This window comes from Pteropus medius, unplaced genomic scaffold (assembly GCF_902729225.1).
Source record: "Pteropus medius unplaced genomic scaffold, Ma_sr-lr_union100, whole genome shotgun sequence".
NCBI classification, from domain to species: Eukaryota; Metazoa; Chordata; class Mammalia; order Chiroptera; family Pteropodidae; genus Pteropus; species Pteropus medius.
Genome location: NW_024355327.1, coordinates 4152871 through 4171576, shown reverse-complemented (window position 1 = coordinate 4171576; position 18706 = coordinate 4152871). Strand labels below are relative to the sequence as shown.

General features: G+C 31.9%; 1 protein-coding gene across 8 annotated transcripts in view; it reads right to left on the bottom strand.

The window, feature by feature from the left end:
• TASOR (transcription activation suppressor) overlaps positions 1 to 18706 on the bottom strand; it is a 42383-nt gene that overhangs the window by 22300 nt on the left and 1377 nt on the right. For all 8 annotated transcript variants that reach the window (XM_039858542.1, XM_039858546.1, XM_039858548.1 and 5 more), the window contains exons 2-11: positions 11770 to 11915; positions 10236 to 10328; positions 9410 to 9482; positions 8898 to 8989; positions 8266 to 8421; positions 6573 to 6697; positions 4604 to 4635; positions 3816 to 3921; positions 2908 to 3011; positions 2723 to 2826 (exon numbers count right to left, since the gene is read on the bottom strand). In XM_039858542.1, the coding sequence (XP_039714476.1) occupies positions 2723 to 2826; positions 2908 to 3011; positions 3816 to 3921; positions 4604 to 4635; positions 6573 to 6697; positions 8266 to 8421; positions 8898 to 8989; positions 9410 to 9482; positions 10236 to 10328; positions 11770 to 11915 (1031 nt within the window). The remainder of the gene's footprint in view (positions 1 to 2722; positions 2827 to 2907; positions 3012 to 3815; positions 3922 to 4603; positions 4636 to 6572; positions 6698 to 8265; positions 8422 to 8897; positions 8990 to 9409; positions 9483 to 10235; positions 10329 to 11769; positions 11916 to 18706) is intronic.

Below are 18706 nucleotides of genomic sequence, written 5' to 3'. Positions count from 1 at the left end.
AACTTTTAGAAATCAAAAATATTCTCTGTAAAATTAGCAACTCAATGAATGGATTAAACAGCAAATTAGACATAGCTAAACAGAATTTGTAAACTAGAAAAGAGCTATGATGAAATTACTCAGAATGCAGCATAGAGAAACAAGTAGAGAGAAAACAGAGATGATAGCAGACATAAATAGCATGGAAATGTCTGACATAGTTCAGTCCTAGAAGATAGTCTAAAGAAACGAAGAAGTATAATGACTAAGATTCAGTGAGATGACTAATATTCCAAAAATAGATATAAATCCACGGATATAAAAGAATATATACCAGGCTAGATAAATAAAGTAGGTTTTAAATCGAGTGTCAATAAATTTCAAATAATCACTACCTGTTCTGATTATGATGGAATTAAGTCAGAAAAAACAAAAAGACATAAGTATTCTAATCTGGAAATTTAAAAACATACCTCTAAATCATGTGTCAAAACAAAAAAATAGAAGAACCTAAAAAAATACTTAGAACTGAAAGATAATGAAAATACTATGTAATAAAACACGTGGAACACCACTAAAGCAATACTTGGAACTCAAAATTCACTGACTATCTTTCCAACTTAGTCAGAAATAACCAAATAAACCTCTCGAAAGTACAAGTTAATAAAACAACAGCTGACATTAATAATATAGCAAAACAAATACAAAACAGAGGGTTGAAACCAAAATTTGGTTCTTAAGACTAATACAATAGACAAACCTCTGGTGAAAGTGGCTAATTAATGAAAAAGCATAATGAAAATATCATCATCTAAAAATGCTCACAGCAGCTACTGAAGACTATAAAATTCTATCCCAATAAATTAAAAAACAGAGAAGAAATGAACAAGTTTCTCAAAAACAAAACTATAATATATCCAAATGGGCCCACCCAACTATAAGAAATTGAGTATTTTAAAATCATTCATAAACAAAAGATGACACAGTTCTGCAGTTAAGTGCTACCCAACATCCAAAAAATAGATTATTCTAATTATATATACATCCAACCACTGTGAAATAAGGAAAGACTGACTACCTAACTCAATTCTGGGAAACTAGTATAACCTTGATACAAAACTAGACAAGGACAATGCGAGAAAGAAAAATTACAGGTCAATATCACTCAGCATCACAGAAACAAAACTCTTAAACATTTACAGACCAAACTGTGCATTTATTTACAAAAATGAGGGGGAGGGGGTTCTAAACCAGGAACACAGGGATAGTTTAATACTGAAAAAAAAAAAATTCCTCTTATTAAGTTTATAAGATAAATACTAAATGTGATGGTCGACTGGGTCACAAGGTGTCTAGATATTTAGTCAAACTTTACTTTGGGTGTTTTTGGATGAGTTTAACATATAAATGGACAGACTAGGTAAAGCAGATTGCCCTCCTCAATGTGGGTGAGTCTCATGTAATTAGTTCAAAGTGCTAGAGTAAGAAGAAATTCCTTATTCCTGCCTGCCTTTGAGCTGGGAAATCTTTTTTTGCTCCCGCCTTTGGACTCAAACTGAAACATCAGGCATTCTTCTCTGCAACCACCTCTTCTCTTTCAGCTAAACTGTATGTAACAGCATCGTGAATTAATTTTCCATTCATTCCTGAACCCATCACAATCTGATGCCTGACCTAATCTCTACCTAAATTCAATTACTCAATATCTATTAAACAAGATACTACCTAATAAGTATTTCTTAAATCAATCTCTTATAACATCATCCTTAACTTTCTCATGCAACACATCATTACCCTCTAATAGTTTTCTATCTCATCTCTCACCCCTTTAGTTCATTCTCTTTAGAGTAACCAGAGTAAACAAAACACATATCTGTTCATGTCACACAATCAAAACTGCATCCCACTTCCCTTTAAAAACCACTGTTCTTAGGATCAAGTCCAAACTTCCAAACATTTGAACACTGCCTGCATGATATTGCAGGACATAGCCTCCTACACACTTTGTTCGCCTAATGTTCTACCACTTTACCCCAACTATTATAGTAACGGTCCCCAACCTATGTGGCACCAGCGACCGGTGCTCCTATGAGAATCTAATGCCTGATGATCTGAGGTAGAGCTGAGGTGGTGATGTTAGTGCTGGGGAGTGGCTGCAAACACATACGAAGCTTTGCTTGCTTGCCTGAAGCTTCGCTTGCTTGCCCGCTGTTCACCTCCTGCTGTGCTGCTCAGTTCCTAAGAGGTTAAAGACCAGTACTGGTCTGTGGCCCGGGAGCTGGGGGCTCCTGTATTATAGTGTTCTTTTATTCCTCAACCTCACAAAGCACATTCTTTTGAATCTTCATATTTGGAACTGTCTCTACTAAAACAAACCACATCTTTCTAAATCCACATATCACTCTATATAGTTAAGGAGAACAATCTTTTTGTCTCATTCTTTACTAAACTATATACCCTTCATAAAAATAATAATATTCAATAAATATTGTTTGACTATCACAATCACAATCACAAAATACAATAAAGATACTTCATGGGAAAACTGGTCTTGTAGAAGGTCTAAGTGTCATGGCTAAAAAGAATACCAAAGGCCGTAGTAAAACGCTGTTAACTAAATGGGAACAACAAAGACAATGACCTTGCAGTACTCTGAGGCAAAAGTGAAATAAAATATTAGTATGATCACTTATTAACACGTACGTTTCCAAGAGAAATGAAGAACATTTTAAATTTAACTCACAAGTTTTTCTTTCTCTAGTTTTTGCAATAAATTTTCCATGTTACTTCCAATTCTTGTCTTTTCTACAACTTCATAAAGGCTCCAATACATTCCATTCTTCAAAACTGACATAAGAAAACACACATAGTAAATATTCAAATTCAAATCTGCTTCTGATATATTTAAGTGAAATTAAATGGCTTTACCTTCATTTGGACCTAAGTATGCTTCCTTGTAAAACAGTGCTAGAGGAATTTTCTGTTTCAGATGATCAATACTCATAACTGTTTCAACATCTAACTTCTCAGGACTGAAAGAAAATTGAAAGAGCATATTTGCCTTACCTGTATTAACTCTGGCAATATTATCTCTTTATTACCACCCCCCTCAAAAAAATATCTTGCTGTAAGACAAAAAAGCACATTTATTAATATTGTCCTTTATTCTAAAAAGGATGCGATATGAGAAGTCCAGATACATACAGAGGCAAATAGATAACCTAGCAGTATAATCAATCTTCCAAGTTTAAGGCAGAAGCTAATTCTACATGCCAATGTTACTAACCACGAAGGATATAAGGTTATCATTTTATTAAAGACAATTCAAGTATATAACGTATCTTCAAACATTTATGAAGGAACACGTTTACTGTGGTGGTAGCAAAAGATCATTTTAGACCATTCTATTCCAATATGTTGCACAAGACTGAAAAGAGCCTATAAATTTTAATAAGTCACCACATCGAAACTGTTTCCAACAAAGAACTGATAACTTTTAAGTTTATCATGCTAAAACTGCTAAATAGAAACTATATCTAAACAGGATAAAACTTTAAAAAATCACTTTATAGACTTAAATTCACTAAGAAAAAGTTTTATGCCATAAATGTGTATGACTTTCTAGCTCATTCTCAAATCAAGACAGAAAAGTAGAGGGCTCATTTTGCCAATTAAATTTCTAAAGTAATCAAATCAACCTTTTAAAAAACTAACCAATATTTATATTTAAATTCTTATGGACCAAAGTAAAACTTAAATATAACTAAGAGAAGAAGCAAAGTAAGAAAGTGAACAATTAGCAACCATTAATTGCTATTTTCTTATAATATACTTACAGTTTGATAGGCAAAAAAGCACGAGTGGCTGACCTCAGAGAAATATAGCACAAAAGCTTTCCTTTATTTAAAAGTTGTCCTTTCCACAAAGTATAGTTAAATTTATCTAAAAAAAAATAAATGAATAAATAAAAAAAGACACAATTCCTGGCAGCTCAGAAATAAATACATTTACTAGAAATAAGGGGAAAAATAATTAGATACAAGGTTTTGTAGAACAACAAAACAAAAAACTTGGCACTTCTATTTGCAGTAGAGTTCAAATATTAAGATATTTGCTTAAAGTAACTTTTCCCCTACAAAATTATTCCAACTGCAAATAACAAATTTTCTTAACATCTTCATATCAGAAAGCTGAAGAGCAAAGACAATACAGTTACTGCCCTCTTATTTCCCCTAAAGACCACATTAAATCTGATAAACTAAATCCCCTCAATATCTCATATCTTCTACTCAATCTCTTCATTGTAGAGAAACCTAACCTAAACCTCTGATGAATTTAATGCTTTTAAAAGACTGAGTTGCAAAACTTGTTTTATTTTTTACCTTTATCAATCAAAGTGCTAAAACCTTCTGGTCTATTCACAACAAAAGCAGCTTCTCAAAAGACTATGCTTTTGGATGAACAAATGTTGATGCTACATCATAATACGGCCTCACCCACTTTTTTATACTTTGCAGACTCTCATTCATTATAAAAACAAAACAAAGCACTGAACTTATTAATTTTTTAATATATGTACTTACTTTTTCAGTTTAGAAAACTAAAGGAAATATAAAAATCTTACCTGTGTTTCTATCTGCATTAAAGCTGTTAGATCTAAAAATAAATTTTAAAAAGACAAACATTACTGATTGCTAACAAAAGTTAACTGCTATTTGTAATGGCATATTATACAAAAGAATTAAATCCTCCCTCCAAGTAGGAAGAAAAAATTAATTATTTATTACAACATTTAATAAATCCAAGTCTACTTGGAGAAAAGAATTACTAACTTGACTTGAATTACCACATTTGCCCCAGTTTAAGGGAGCTGTTTTTCCCAAAAATATTCATCAGGAGAGAATAGAGTCCATTAAAGCAGAGGTCTCCAACATTTTTGGAACCAGGGACCAGAGCTCCTATGAAAATATAATGCCTGATGATCTGAGGTGGAGCTGAGGCTGTGATGCTAGCTGGGGAGCGGCGGCAAATACAGATGAAAAAGCTTTGCTTGCTCACCTGCCACTCATCTCCTGCTGTGCGGTGTGGCCCAGTTCCTAATAGGCCACAGACAGATACCAGTCCGTGGCCCGGGGACTGGGAACCCCTGCATTAAAGACTCTGCCAATTATTTTGGTGGTAAGATTTGAAGAAATAGCCTCAATATATTATTTAAATCTACTCATTAACATTCAATAAATATTTACTAAGCTCCTATTATTTCCAGGCATGTTCTAGCTAACTGGATTACAGAGATGAACAAAGTCCTGCCTTCACAGAGTGTATAATCTCATGAGGCAAACAGACAACGATCAAAAAGTATCTAGTTAACCAGGTGATGATGGCTTTAAGTTCTATGGAGCAAAAAGAAAAAGAAACTAGTAAGAGTACAGAGATTAAAAGACAAAAACCACAGAAGGCCTCATTGATAAGGTCACCTTTAAGGAGAAATCCAAAGGAAAAAGAGGTGTAAATTATGCAGCTAATGGGGAAAGAGAGGGAACAGCAAATGCAGAGGCCCTGAGGCAGGAGCATTTATGGTGGCAAAAAATAGTAAGTATGTTCAATCAATGCTTGCTTTAAATGATGGAATTAAAGAAGAAGCAAAGAAAATTAATGGATAGTTATTCCTGGGAGTCATGACCTCATAATTATTAAGTGCTGAGTATCTTTTGAAGATCATTGCTGAAAGGCACTATAGAACACGTACCAATGAGATCATAAATACAGAGCCACACACACACAAAATGAAAAACATAATTGTCTGGATGTTATGTGAATCCATACTTGTGGCTGTGGCTGGTTTCCAGACTAATGACTGACAAAAAATGTGCTAGATTTCAAACAAATGAAGACAAAATGATCTGATCTGGAAAACTGATAAAGAGATCAACCTCAAAAATGTATAGTTTTATGAAATGTGGCTTTTAAAAACGGCAGTATTTCTAAATAGATATCATACATACTTTGAATATGGATATTCAAAATAAATAGACATTTGACCATTTCACCTACATCCCTGTAAGTGTACTTATTTAATTTTGTCAAAACATTTTCTGGAATAACCATATGGAAATATTAAAGGGGAAACTGCTTTGTATTTGTCACCTTACATTAGCACTTATAGGGAATGGTACTCTGAAGTCAGAATCACTTGGAAGCTTTTAAAAATTACTAATCCCTAAGCTACTTAATAAATATTTGATTTAACTGATCTGAAGTGAGGCTGGAGCATCTTTAGTAGAAGCTCCCCATTTCCAGGGCAGATAGTAAACAAAATTTCACTTTTAAAAACTGCGTTTACTCAACTATGCAGACCTTCAGTATTAAGGAAAAAAGGTTAACCAGTAAGGTTTAAGTAAATTTTAGTTTGCATCTCCACATAAGTTTAAGTATTTGTCTTTCACATTGACCTTTTAAGTTACCATGAACACATATAGCTATTAATTTCAAAGGAAGGGGGAAAAAAGGGAAAACCAAGTATTCCTAACTAGGCAGTGTAAGATGTGTGATATAATACCATTCTGGATGATGTCCAAACTTATAAATCTTACCTTGATGAAGGTACAAACTTTGGAGGTTGAATATCATCTTTGTATGTAAAAGACACAACTGCATATGGACACACATGTCTTGGTCTTCTCCTTAGCTCATCAAAGCCATACTCATAAAAGTAAAACTAAAAATATGAAAATGACGAATTAACTTAAGAAGGTAAGTAGTACAAAGTAGAATCTTGTAGTTTATCTGCCTGATTTTTGAGAAATAGAACACTTAAGCGTATCTCTAACAGACAATATCTTTAAGCACTGCTTGTCAATTTAATTTGTACTTTATATTCACTTAGATATAAAATATTCTGCTTCTTCATATACCAGATGGCAGGATACTAATAGGTATTCCTAAAGTTTACTTCTAAAGAGCTGAGAATGTGCAAAAATTTCTTCATAAAAATGTTACAGATGGAGCATAAGCTCCCAGGTCAGACTAGAAAAGCCAATTTGATACAAAAAATAAAATACTAAGGACACAATCTCAACCAAACCTACCAATCTGTTGTTCATCATGTCAAAAGAAAAACATTCATCCTTCTAACCACAAAGTAGCAAAAGAGGTGGAACCACAAACACAGGTGACAAAGGCAGCTGACCCTCTTCCTACTACCCATCTACTTCTCCCCTTTACCTATTCAAAGCATCCATTAGATCAGGGTTTTGCGACTTGCAGACTAGTGGTCTTCATTAAAAAGAGTGCCCTGGTTTATAAATAAGGCATTGTCTGAAGTCCAGTCTCTTGGGAAACTATGATTTAACAACGTTGCCCTAAAAATGCCTGGAATTTTTTTGAAATATCAAGCCAGTTTATATGTTTTGCTAGAAAAGCCAATAATTAATTACTTTACAGTTTTATCTCATATCTACCAATACTACTGTCCAGAAAGTAATCTAATGAGTCATCCCAGGTAACTCTAAAGAATACAATTTTTGCTAAAAGCTCCCAACGATAGGTCTTACCCACTGAGATTTTTCAAAAAGGAGAAAGAATAAATTTTATTTATTTAAATAAAGTAAAAATTAAAGAAAGAAAAAAGAAAATATTTCTAGGAAAGTATCTAGTACTTTTCACATACAACCCATTTGGATACATAGTTTTTATACATTCGTTAAAGACAATGACATTAAAGTCAAACATATAAAAACATGACTAAATTTCATCAAATGGTATACTTTTACGTGTGTGTAGCTTACTGTGTATGAATTACATCTGAATAAAACTTAAAAAATTAATTCTAAGTTTGCATCTTAGAAAAATGTTAATAAAAATACAGAGTATCTATCAAATCGATAATACAAAATACGAATTAAGGTATTTCAAGATCCTTCGACTCTACCTTGAAGATAAGCAATATTTTATTAGGCAGGAAATTTTCTAGGCCAGGAGAAGCCAAAGCTTTAAAATGAAGTGAGGTGCATTGAGGGCTGAGATCACATGAAAAATCATGTTGGAGGTCAAAGTATATGGGCAGGGTGAGCTAGGCTAAGGAGTCTGAATATTATCTGTTTAAGTCTGAAGAGCCATTCTGTGATTCTGAGCTGTCTTAAAAACACTGAATAAACAGCAGTGAAAGACACTGGAGTCTGGCAGTACTATGTGGAAACAAGAGCAGAGGGAACTGAAAGTGAGACATTTTAAAGGATTTAGCGACAGGTATCAGTTCATAACACTAAAATGGATCCAGGTACCCACCTGAGTAAGCTCATAGGCTCTGTAAGCCAAAAGTGATGTAACTCTATTGGCATTCTTCGACATGTGACATTCATGCTTTGGTGTTGGGTCCAAAGCACTTTTATTAGATTCCAAACTTTTTACACCCATGGGTTCATATATACTCTTCATTTTACCCTAAAAAGAGAAAAGCTTTTAAGTCCACCCAAACCTAATTACTATGTGTAATTAATATTATAGACTACTTCTTTGAATATAAATCACCTGTAACTTTTTTTTTCCCTTTAATAACTAGTAATAAAGTAACACACAACACATTTTTACCAATATTAAAGAAAAAGTTAGCCATGAAAAAATTTGGTTAAACTTGTTTAATAACAAGGAAATAAAACTTTATTAACAACATTCTTCTCTAGCCTAAATGACATTACCAACAGTTACTGTCCTTTCTTCCTTCTTTTCTTTGGAAAGGAAAGCCAACTCTAAAGTACAGTAAGCTCAGATCAAAGATAGCAAACCACTTTCAAAAGTATCTTTACATACCAAACACACTCACGCAAGCACTGCTTTAATTTAATCAAACTCCTAGAGACAGTCAACTAAAATCCAAATCAAATGCTGTCTTTGATATGATATGTAAAAGCTGAAATTACCTTCATTATTTTAAAAATAACAACATCACCCACTGCCCCAGCTTCCAAAGGATTAGCTTGTAATAAATCAGCATACCTAGAAAGATAGATACCTAGTAAAGAGCAAAAAAAATTTTAATTTGAATTTGAATAGATGTGAATACAAAAAAAATCCAAATATTTAACCTAATGATAAGAGATAAACAGTATGACACCTTTAAAAAAATGTAATGACAATAAAGATAGCTGATATTTAACCAAAGCAAAAATAAAACCAGAAAAAACATGAAACTAATCAAAATCACTAAGGACTAGACTAAGAACAATAAAAAGATAATTTTGGATCAATATGGAGCATGCAAAATCAGAAACAAAAGATAAAACTGGGTTTTACACTGCAGAACCTAAAATTAGTCTCCTTTTCAGGGAACATGACAATGTATATGTGAGTTATAAAGACTGCAGCAAAATTAGAGAATATATTTTTAAATGACAATTTAACAGTAGGTAAATGAAAAAAGAAAAAAGATTACCCATGGAAGGACTGCCAAGAATTGTAATTTTGGACTGGCCCACCTGTAATCCTTTTTCACATATGCTTTGAACCTAAATAAACAAAACACTTCATCTTGCAATCATAATACATTAAAAGTGTGAAAAGATCATTTGTAAATTTGTTTTTATAAAATCTAATAGGCTTTGAATCTATGCTTTGAACCTAAATAAACATTAAACACTTCATCTTGCAATACATTAAAAGTGTGAAAAGATCATTTGTAAATTTGTTTTCATAAAATCTAAGCTTTTAAACTATATATTTCCTACATCACAGAAATTTCATATATGCCAGTTTATAACTAAGTATCAATGTGAAACTGGCTTATGTTTCCAATGTAACCATAGCTAGAATCCATTTTTGTTTATGCTAGGTGTGACTGATACTCAGAATTCATGTCACTCATATATAAGCATCCCCTTTTAGAAAAAATTAGAACTGGCAAAATATTTAAAGAGAAAGTAACTCCACCTAAAATTCTTCAATTAAAGGAGAAAAAGTAGTTCTCAGCACGTACAAACAACAATATAGAAGATAATCTATTTTAATCAAGGGAAAACTATTCATTATCAAGCACATTCTAAGGAAAGAAAATAGGTCCATTTGATCAGAGAATATAGGAGCACATTTGAAAAACAAATCACAAAACAATGAAATACCTTAGTCCTATTAGATCATTTCTTCTACTTATACATTAAGAAAATTAGTTTATTATTATCAAGTGTGCTGTTGAATAATCGCAAAATTAGTGTCTTATCATGGAAACATCCCCATATTGTTCTTAATAAAATGGGATCACTTACCTGATACCGATCAACCATCAGAAATGCATAGGATTCTGAAAGTTCTTTATCTAAACGGCCATCGAATTTCAGTTCTCTTCGCTTTTCTGTAAACTAAATGAAATTAAATCTGTAACAACTCCATAGCATGTGATTACATTTTTCCAGCTAAGAGTTTCAAGAATTTTATTTCTAAGAAATTCCAAATCTACCAAAGTAGAAATTATCTTCTCTCCCTGAAATTTCTGTGCTTCTATTTTTTACCCGTTATAACTGGCTCTTTACCTTTACAAGATAGTCAAATAGCATCTACTATATAACAACTTTAACTAAATTTCTATTAAAATTTTACCACTCCAACTCTCCCATAGATTAAGTTCATATTTTACTTATCTTTGGATCCTTCATTTTACTTAACATGGTGCACTGTATAGAATAGGTGGTTTAATAAATCTCTGCTGAATGACCAACATCTAGACTATAAATTAAATTAGGACAAGGAAAAATGTTTCGTTTCTTTATAACTGTATTCTCAATGCCAAGTACATAAGATGTGCTCCATACATGTTTCAGGATAAAAGAGTGTTGTGGTCTAAGTAGATCTGAACTATAAGTCACCTTAAACTGCTGGCTTTTCCTTTGAAATACAAGCTCATAGATATACATTCAAAATACAGAGCCCATATTTAATAATTCATATATAGTATTCGGATTATTATTGATCTTTAATTAAATATAATTAGTGACTAAATTTCCATGTAAAGTTAAGAAATAATCTCTATCATACCATGAAACCACATCAAACTACCAAAGTTTTCATTTCCTCTGGGAGCCAATAACATTTATCCACTTCAGGGATCCTTTCGAAGTTAAATTCTGGTAGCACTGGATTAATCAACTTATAAAAAGTACAAAATTAATTGTATTTCATGTACATTAGAAAGAAATATATACACATCCAATTATTTCCAAACACCTCATTTGAATTACTTCAGAACTACATGTTGGCTTTTCCTAAATCAAAACTCAAAGAATATTCTAGTATGTACCTGAAACCTAAATTCACTATCCATCATGCCTAACTGTTTGCCTTCGCACTTTTTCATTAAGAATTTCAACCAATAATAAGATAATTCAATCACCAGGCAATAACTGGGGGAAAATTTAAGCATATCCTAAAAAAGAAAAATATACATTTATCTTCCAATTTGGAGACATAATACATAATTAGATTCCATTAACATGCACCTGAAGAGCAAAAAGCCTTGTTATGAATTTAAAACAAAACCATTATCGATAAGCTATCCCTATGCTTAAGATTTATATTCAGTGTAAGAAGTTATTTTACATAACTGCACATTAATTTAACAGAGCAGATAAATGTAGTGATATGTCAACAACAGGGAAAAAAAGATGTCATTTAAAACTGGTTTTCCCTTCCATAATTTGGTTTTCCTAAAAATTTTAGCATTTTTAAAGAAAAAGAAAATAAAATGAATTTCAGGCTATTAATTGATTCTGTAGAATCTTTTAATAATCACAATGTAAAACATACCTCCTTTTCCAAAAGTTCATTATGTACTAAGCAAGCACGTTTGTAGTTAAAATTTGTTACTGAGGTCTGTTCAAGGTAAGATGAATGAAGAATCTTCAAAACATCTTCAAATTCACGAGATCCTGGAGTTAATGGCTGAAAAAGTGCTAAAATAAAAAAATTTAAGATTATTCCATCTTAAATGTAGTTTCTTATATTTTTGTGGGTTTGTTAATGTAACTTTTAAATAAAATTAAAAAAGGCTTCAAGGCTATCTTTGTGATATGCAAAAGAGTACTTATTAATTCACTATAAGAAAAATTAAAACCGGATGCCAAATTGACCAGTTCCTTCAGCAATGAGCATCTGGCATTACGCATGCAGACAATGGTACAATTTTGCAAAACCTTAGGGATACTACACTAGGCAACTTAAATTGCTTAAAGACTCTCACAAGAACTTGCCCATATACCTAGCTTGTCTTAACTCCTATTTTGTGTTACAGTGAGAAAGTATGTCTAGGACCATTTATTTCAGCAAACTAAATGTCTATACTCTAAATGAAAGCATAAAAACATTTAAGACACTCAGGTGTTTATAAAATGATTCTATTTGGTTTTTAATACTAAAGTTAGATATGCTGTATCCATTGACATCTTGTATTACCAATATAAAGTGGTAGAACATTATGAAAACTTAGCAAAATGAAAAGTGGAACTAGAGTCAAACCTGGACACAATATCCTATCTAGCACTTCATAGTTTTGTAGGAGACCCTGGGTAAATTAATTATTTAACCAAACATAAGCTCAGTTCTCTCATCTGTATAGAAAACTCTAGGAATCCTAGAAACCACTAATATGCAATATGCCACACGTGAGACAACACATGGAAAAAGCTCTAAGCACAGCATCTGATGCATGCAAATTGAGACAATATTTCTATTCTCTATTCTTCCAGCTATTCCACACCCCATTTAATTTTTAAAATACTTAAGTCAAATATCTTTCTTGGACCAGGGGATTGCTGGTCCAATAACCTCAAATATCTACTTTATACATGGAAGTTTTAACTAATAAATTTCAAATATTAAATCTATACATGTATTTTCTCAAAACCAAAAAGAAACCACTTATTTTTCACTGTGGATAACTTATGTTAGAGTTTATTACTTTTCTTTCAATATACTATTTATTTATAGAGTCAATGTCACAATCAAAACGCTTTTGAAAAGTGTTCTCATATTCTTAAAGGTACCAGACGGCAGCTAATAAAGCGTTTTTACTGTATTTTCTATAGTTATTGGGCTTTAAAGAACATGTCAAATATACCCATTCATGCACTCATTTACCAAGCCATATATACATATGTGTGCATATTACAAAAGTGTTTGTAAAAATTTGCAATGACAGAATGTGTATAGACCAAAATGGTTATCACTACTGTAGGACCAGAAACTCAAAAAAAAAAAAAAATTAAAATTAAAAAGGAATAACACCAACATAGTCATAATGTAATAAAAACACTGACTAGGAGTAAGCAGGGAGAACTCAAAAAAAAACCTACTAAACACAAAAAATATCTTTTAATCTAATTTGTAACAGATGAATGTGCTCAATCTACTGATTGTAAGCTCTATGAGTGCAGTAACTATATCTGCCTTGTTAATATTGTCTTTACCATACTAGTAGTTAGAAATATGAAGACTGGCCCCAGTAAGTTAAACGAGTAAAGAAAATGAGAATAAATTTTGTTAATTTTTAATAAAATGATTTTTATAAAAATGATTTTATAAAAATTGTCATTTAAATTAGGTCTCACAAATGCAACAATTCAGTAATATATAAAATAAAAAACTGAAAGCTCAAAAGAGGGAGAAACACATTCAATTCAAATGTTTCATAGGATGTGGTAGGAAAAAACTTTTCTTTGTGACTGCCCCACCTAAACTGGGAAAGACTTGGCAAGGAAAACAACATGTGGAATATTCTTTATAGGCTTTCTCATCCAAAATGGGCCAAGCAAGATTTTAAAAGTTGGGTTTTATGCATGATTGATTTACATGTTTCTAAACTAACAAAGTGACTTCAGATAACATGTGCCAAAATGGTATCACATGACTTCAAATTTCTAGAAAATTTTACAAGTCTATGTAGAGGAAATTATTTTCCTTAGTTAAGCTACTCTGACACTTTTTCCACTATCTAATCATAAGTGAAAAATTAGTTAAATCATATAAATTTATATAGCAATTAACATTCAAGTTATTCTCAAAAAAGTACTTAACACTTGTTTCACCCAAAAATAATGTCCTAAAGATTTAAGTCAAATGCACTCAAGTAACTTGACTGCCAATGGGAAGAAAATTCTTGTGAATGAAAATAGAGAAAAAGGTGCAAGATTTCAGGTCTAACAACGAACTGCATTCTGGATATTTTACATTTCAAATGCCTCAACTGGCTCTACTAGTGTGGCATGAGCTATAATTTCTACTTTCCATCCCAATTATTATTTCTACAAAAATAAAATTATGCTCTATTTTTAAAGATTCAAGTCAATGTGGCAAAAATGGTAGTTTAGAAATTTAATAAGTATATATTCTTAATGTTCTGGTGATCTATTTTGCCTTTAAAGATCTTTTCAACAATGGATATACCCCGATCAACATATATGGTCACCTCTTTTACAGAAAATATATACATATCATCATCTTAATTATGGGTCTTTATTTGAAGCAATAATAACTGTGACTATCCAATGAGGAAAAGAATATTTTATGTATTAATCATTTATTTAACTAAGTCAGTATCTAATATATTGTTCTCTGGACGTTGACAATTATTGAGTCCAATAATTAGTGGGTTATTACAACTTTTCAGATACTATACTAAGAGCTTTACATGTATTATCCCATCTAATCATCAAAACCACCTATGATGTTCATTATGCCCATTTCACAAATGAGACAGCTAAAGTTAACTTCCTCAAGGTTACAGTTAATAGGACAGCTGGAATTCAAATTTAGGCTGCCTAGAGCTCCTGAAATTAAATAAAAGGGGGGAGTGTGTGTGCGCACTAAAACTAATCATTCCAAAAACTAGAAACATGTATTTTTTTCCTCATTTTAGACCAGGAAATCATACACAGCACTTACACACAGGAAATAAGCTAAAAAAAAAAAAAAAAAAAGAGAATTTAATGTCTAGGATTATGCTATTTCTACCTTCTGTAGGAAAAAAAAAAGAATTTAATGTCTAGGATTATGCTATTTCTACCTTCTCTCAAATCTTTTCTTAAAAATATTTCTCATTTTAATGCATTTAACAAGTCCAAAGCCATAAAACCCTTTTTTGGTATAGAAGTTAATGGCAGTAAAAATAGGTCACTCATACATTAATATACAATTTTACTTATTTACAGCATTTCCATCAAATCTATGTCAGAAAGGAGACTGAGTTAATTTCTTATAATTCACAAGGTTTTCCTATCAACAAAACGGATAATGGATATTTTATAGGACCGAAGAACATATTTAGAAAGGTACTTGGAGATTTATAATTCCGAAGAGGAACTGTTATCTCAGAATCGGAACTAGAATTCAGATCTCCTGTCTCCCAGTCCATACATGCTATCATCAAATATTTTTTATTACTGGTAGTATACAAAACATACTCAAGAATTTAATGTTATATTTAAGCAGTTGTAATAAGACATAAAATTTAGGTCCTCAAATAGCTTTGTTCCTTAGTCAAAGGACCATTTTTCCTCAATTACTGACACCAATTTATTTAGTGTCAATGCTGATCTTTGTGTTAAGTTTGTACATGTGTAAGTATATATACAAAAACAAGCTAAACTTTTAAAAGATGAACTACTGTTATCAAAATGTACAAATTGATATGAACTATACATTGCAATTCAAAGTAATTTATGGAAGGAAATAATAAAGGCTAGAGAGTACATGTGGTCTGCATTCTATTTGAAGACTACTAGTACTAATGATTAAAATACAATAAATATCTATTTGTTCCTCATAATAATTGCTTTTAAAATGCACTTTTCTCCAGTCTAGTAAAATTGCTAGACATAATGCTTTAGGAATAGTGTTTCACCTTTAAATCAAGGTTGAACATACTGCAGAACTAGGAATGAATATGGTGGCAGAGATCTACAAAAACAACTACAAATAGGACTTGACTTTTTTGAATTGGAAGATTGGTTAAAGAAAATTTTACCTCCATCACTCAGAATTTACATGTACCTATCAAGCATTTTATGTGGATAACTGGATTCTGCCCACACTTTCCTTCTCAGGTTCATTTTTGTGTAAGGAATCTATGGTACTTGGAACCCAATCATTCATCTACAACTACTGAAGCACAATGTAAATTTCCTTAAGGAGACTTTGCCCGTCTTCAAAAGGACAACTGCAAATTTTGTTGGAAAAGATGAGAGTTCGGGAAAAGAATTAGCCATGGACCAAAGCAGCATGGATGCAGGTGCATGAAAGACGGCAGTTAATTCATGACACACATGAGACACAAGTACATGAAGGGCAGTTAATCTTGTGCCCTACAGCAAACATTAATCAGAAAACTTTTAAAGTGATTTCCCAAGAACTTTGGAAGGAAAAATTATATCAAATACAATTACTAATTTTAACTTACTTTTGATGACTTATAGTATTAGATTTCAGAGTAAAAGAAGGCAATAGTGAAATGTCTACTAACAAAATACAATTCTACAATTTGGTTAAATGGAAGAAAGTGCCTTTTTACACTATTACAGAAAGTAGCCCAGCCAATAACACAATATAGAGCAGAGTAAAATCTTATTCTTCCAGTCAGTAGGTCACTTAATCTGTCACTACTAATTCAATGAGTTATAATGAACATAATCTCGAAATTCCCCAGGGATGAAGACATCCCAAATATTTCTGAAGTTAAGAGGTTAAAAAACAAAACATCTTTTTAAATGGGTCAGATCAAAAGCTACATAAAACTCTTATGCTATAAAAAAAAGTAGTCTTCTACAGTTTGAGTAGTGACAAGAAGTATTCTACACCTAGGATCAAATTCCAACTTTACTATTTACTAGCTGTGTGACCTTGGAAGTTAATTAACCTCTCATTACTTCATTTTCCTCATCTATAAAATGGGAACAGTACCTACCACATAGTAGAGATTAAGTTAATACATATAAACTGCTTAGAATACCTACAACTTACTAAGTACTATAAAGTATTTGTCAATATTACTTAATTAGAATGGCAATATCTTGGATGTTACGTCATTGTCAGACCAAGAAAAGAACTTTGAGTCAACGATTTATACTAGTATTAACCTTTAAGGTACTAAAAATATTCAAGTCCTAATTTTAAATTTCACTGGAAATGTATAGTCACAAGGAAAAGCCTGCCATACTAAAATATGAATGCAAAAGAATCTTTGATACTAAAACAAGCAGAGGTATTTACTATTCATGATAAATGACTCAGATGTCTACAATTAATACCAAGCCAGATCCTATATATAAGGTGATACCTTTCAAGCCTTCCATGATTTTGGAATGAAGTGTGAAACTAGCAGCACCTGCTGCACTGTTTCTGATAAAGCTTTTTTTTTTTTTTTTTAATAATGAAAAGGTGAATTTTTCTACTAAATTCTATCACCAAGCACTAACCTCTTAGCTTGGACAGGATAAAGTCCATAGTGGTAAAATAGTTGTTTATTTAATTTTTAAAGCCTCTATTTAAATTGGTATTGCATTATTTGACTAACTTGTCTATATTTAGACAAGTTAAAAATTACTCATTTTCGTTAAACATGAAAAAAGTCCAGTGTGTTATATTCTCCTTATCCATAACCTCCCTCACAAGAGAAAGGTAACCACCTTTTGCCTCTAAGTGAAAATGGAAAATACAAATTTTCCCCAAAGAGAAAATCAAGACTCAGGGGAGAAAACAACTAGGTTTCATATTTCTTAATTCCTCAATTATATCTACTTTTAGTGTGTTCAAATGAAGTCTTATTTTACGGTAGCCTCACAATCTAATTTTTTTTAAAAAGACAACAGACAGTGCCTTTCAACATCTCCTAGTGCGTTCCCTCATTTTAAACCAAACTAATTTTTCAACTCTATCAAGAGTTAAAGGGTGGTACGTAATGGTTTACGATGTAAGCCATATTCTCGGTTGCTTAAAAACCTAAAAAAAAGGACCAAAATTTTATCAAACTAAAAATGAAAAGTTCAATCTCCTACCTCATAACCAGAGTCCATCTGAATGTACTTCCAACCTACTCTACCAATTGACAATTTAGGCTGAGCATCTAACTTTCCTCATACAGACTACACCATACTACTTAACCAAATAAACCAAAAGAATTGACAACCATGACCTTTACAAGTATCCTCTTGAACTCCAAGATATATTACATTCACTTAAAAGGTATTTCTAGAAAAGATATTCTTCATGCTGGTGGACAAAAGGTAACTTCACCTTTGTCAACGTGGTTTCTCACACCAAGGACTTCCTTGGCTTTGTCATCCAAATAGAAAATAAGTTTAACTTGATTTGTACTTGATTTAAGGCTCTAAAAATTTCAATTGTGCAAAACAAACGGAGCTGGTTATGCACATGGAAAGAGGAAACATATGCTTCATTCCAGATTCTAAGGTGTTACTAAGATTCAATTTACAAATAAGCTTTCTGTAAATAAAAAAATTCCCATAATTTTCCAAAGTAAATCATAACAAACTGAACCACGCGTAAAACAAAACGAGGCTTTAAATTGACTAAATCCAGAATATCCCAAATCACTGGATAGTCGAAAATAGTTATGACAAATCAATGGTGATAATTTTGGTCTCCATTAGAAATGTGTCAATATGGCATTAAGTTTTAAAAAGGTAAACGTAGTTCATGTAACTGTTCCCATTTCGGTTCCGAAAACTAAACT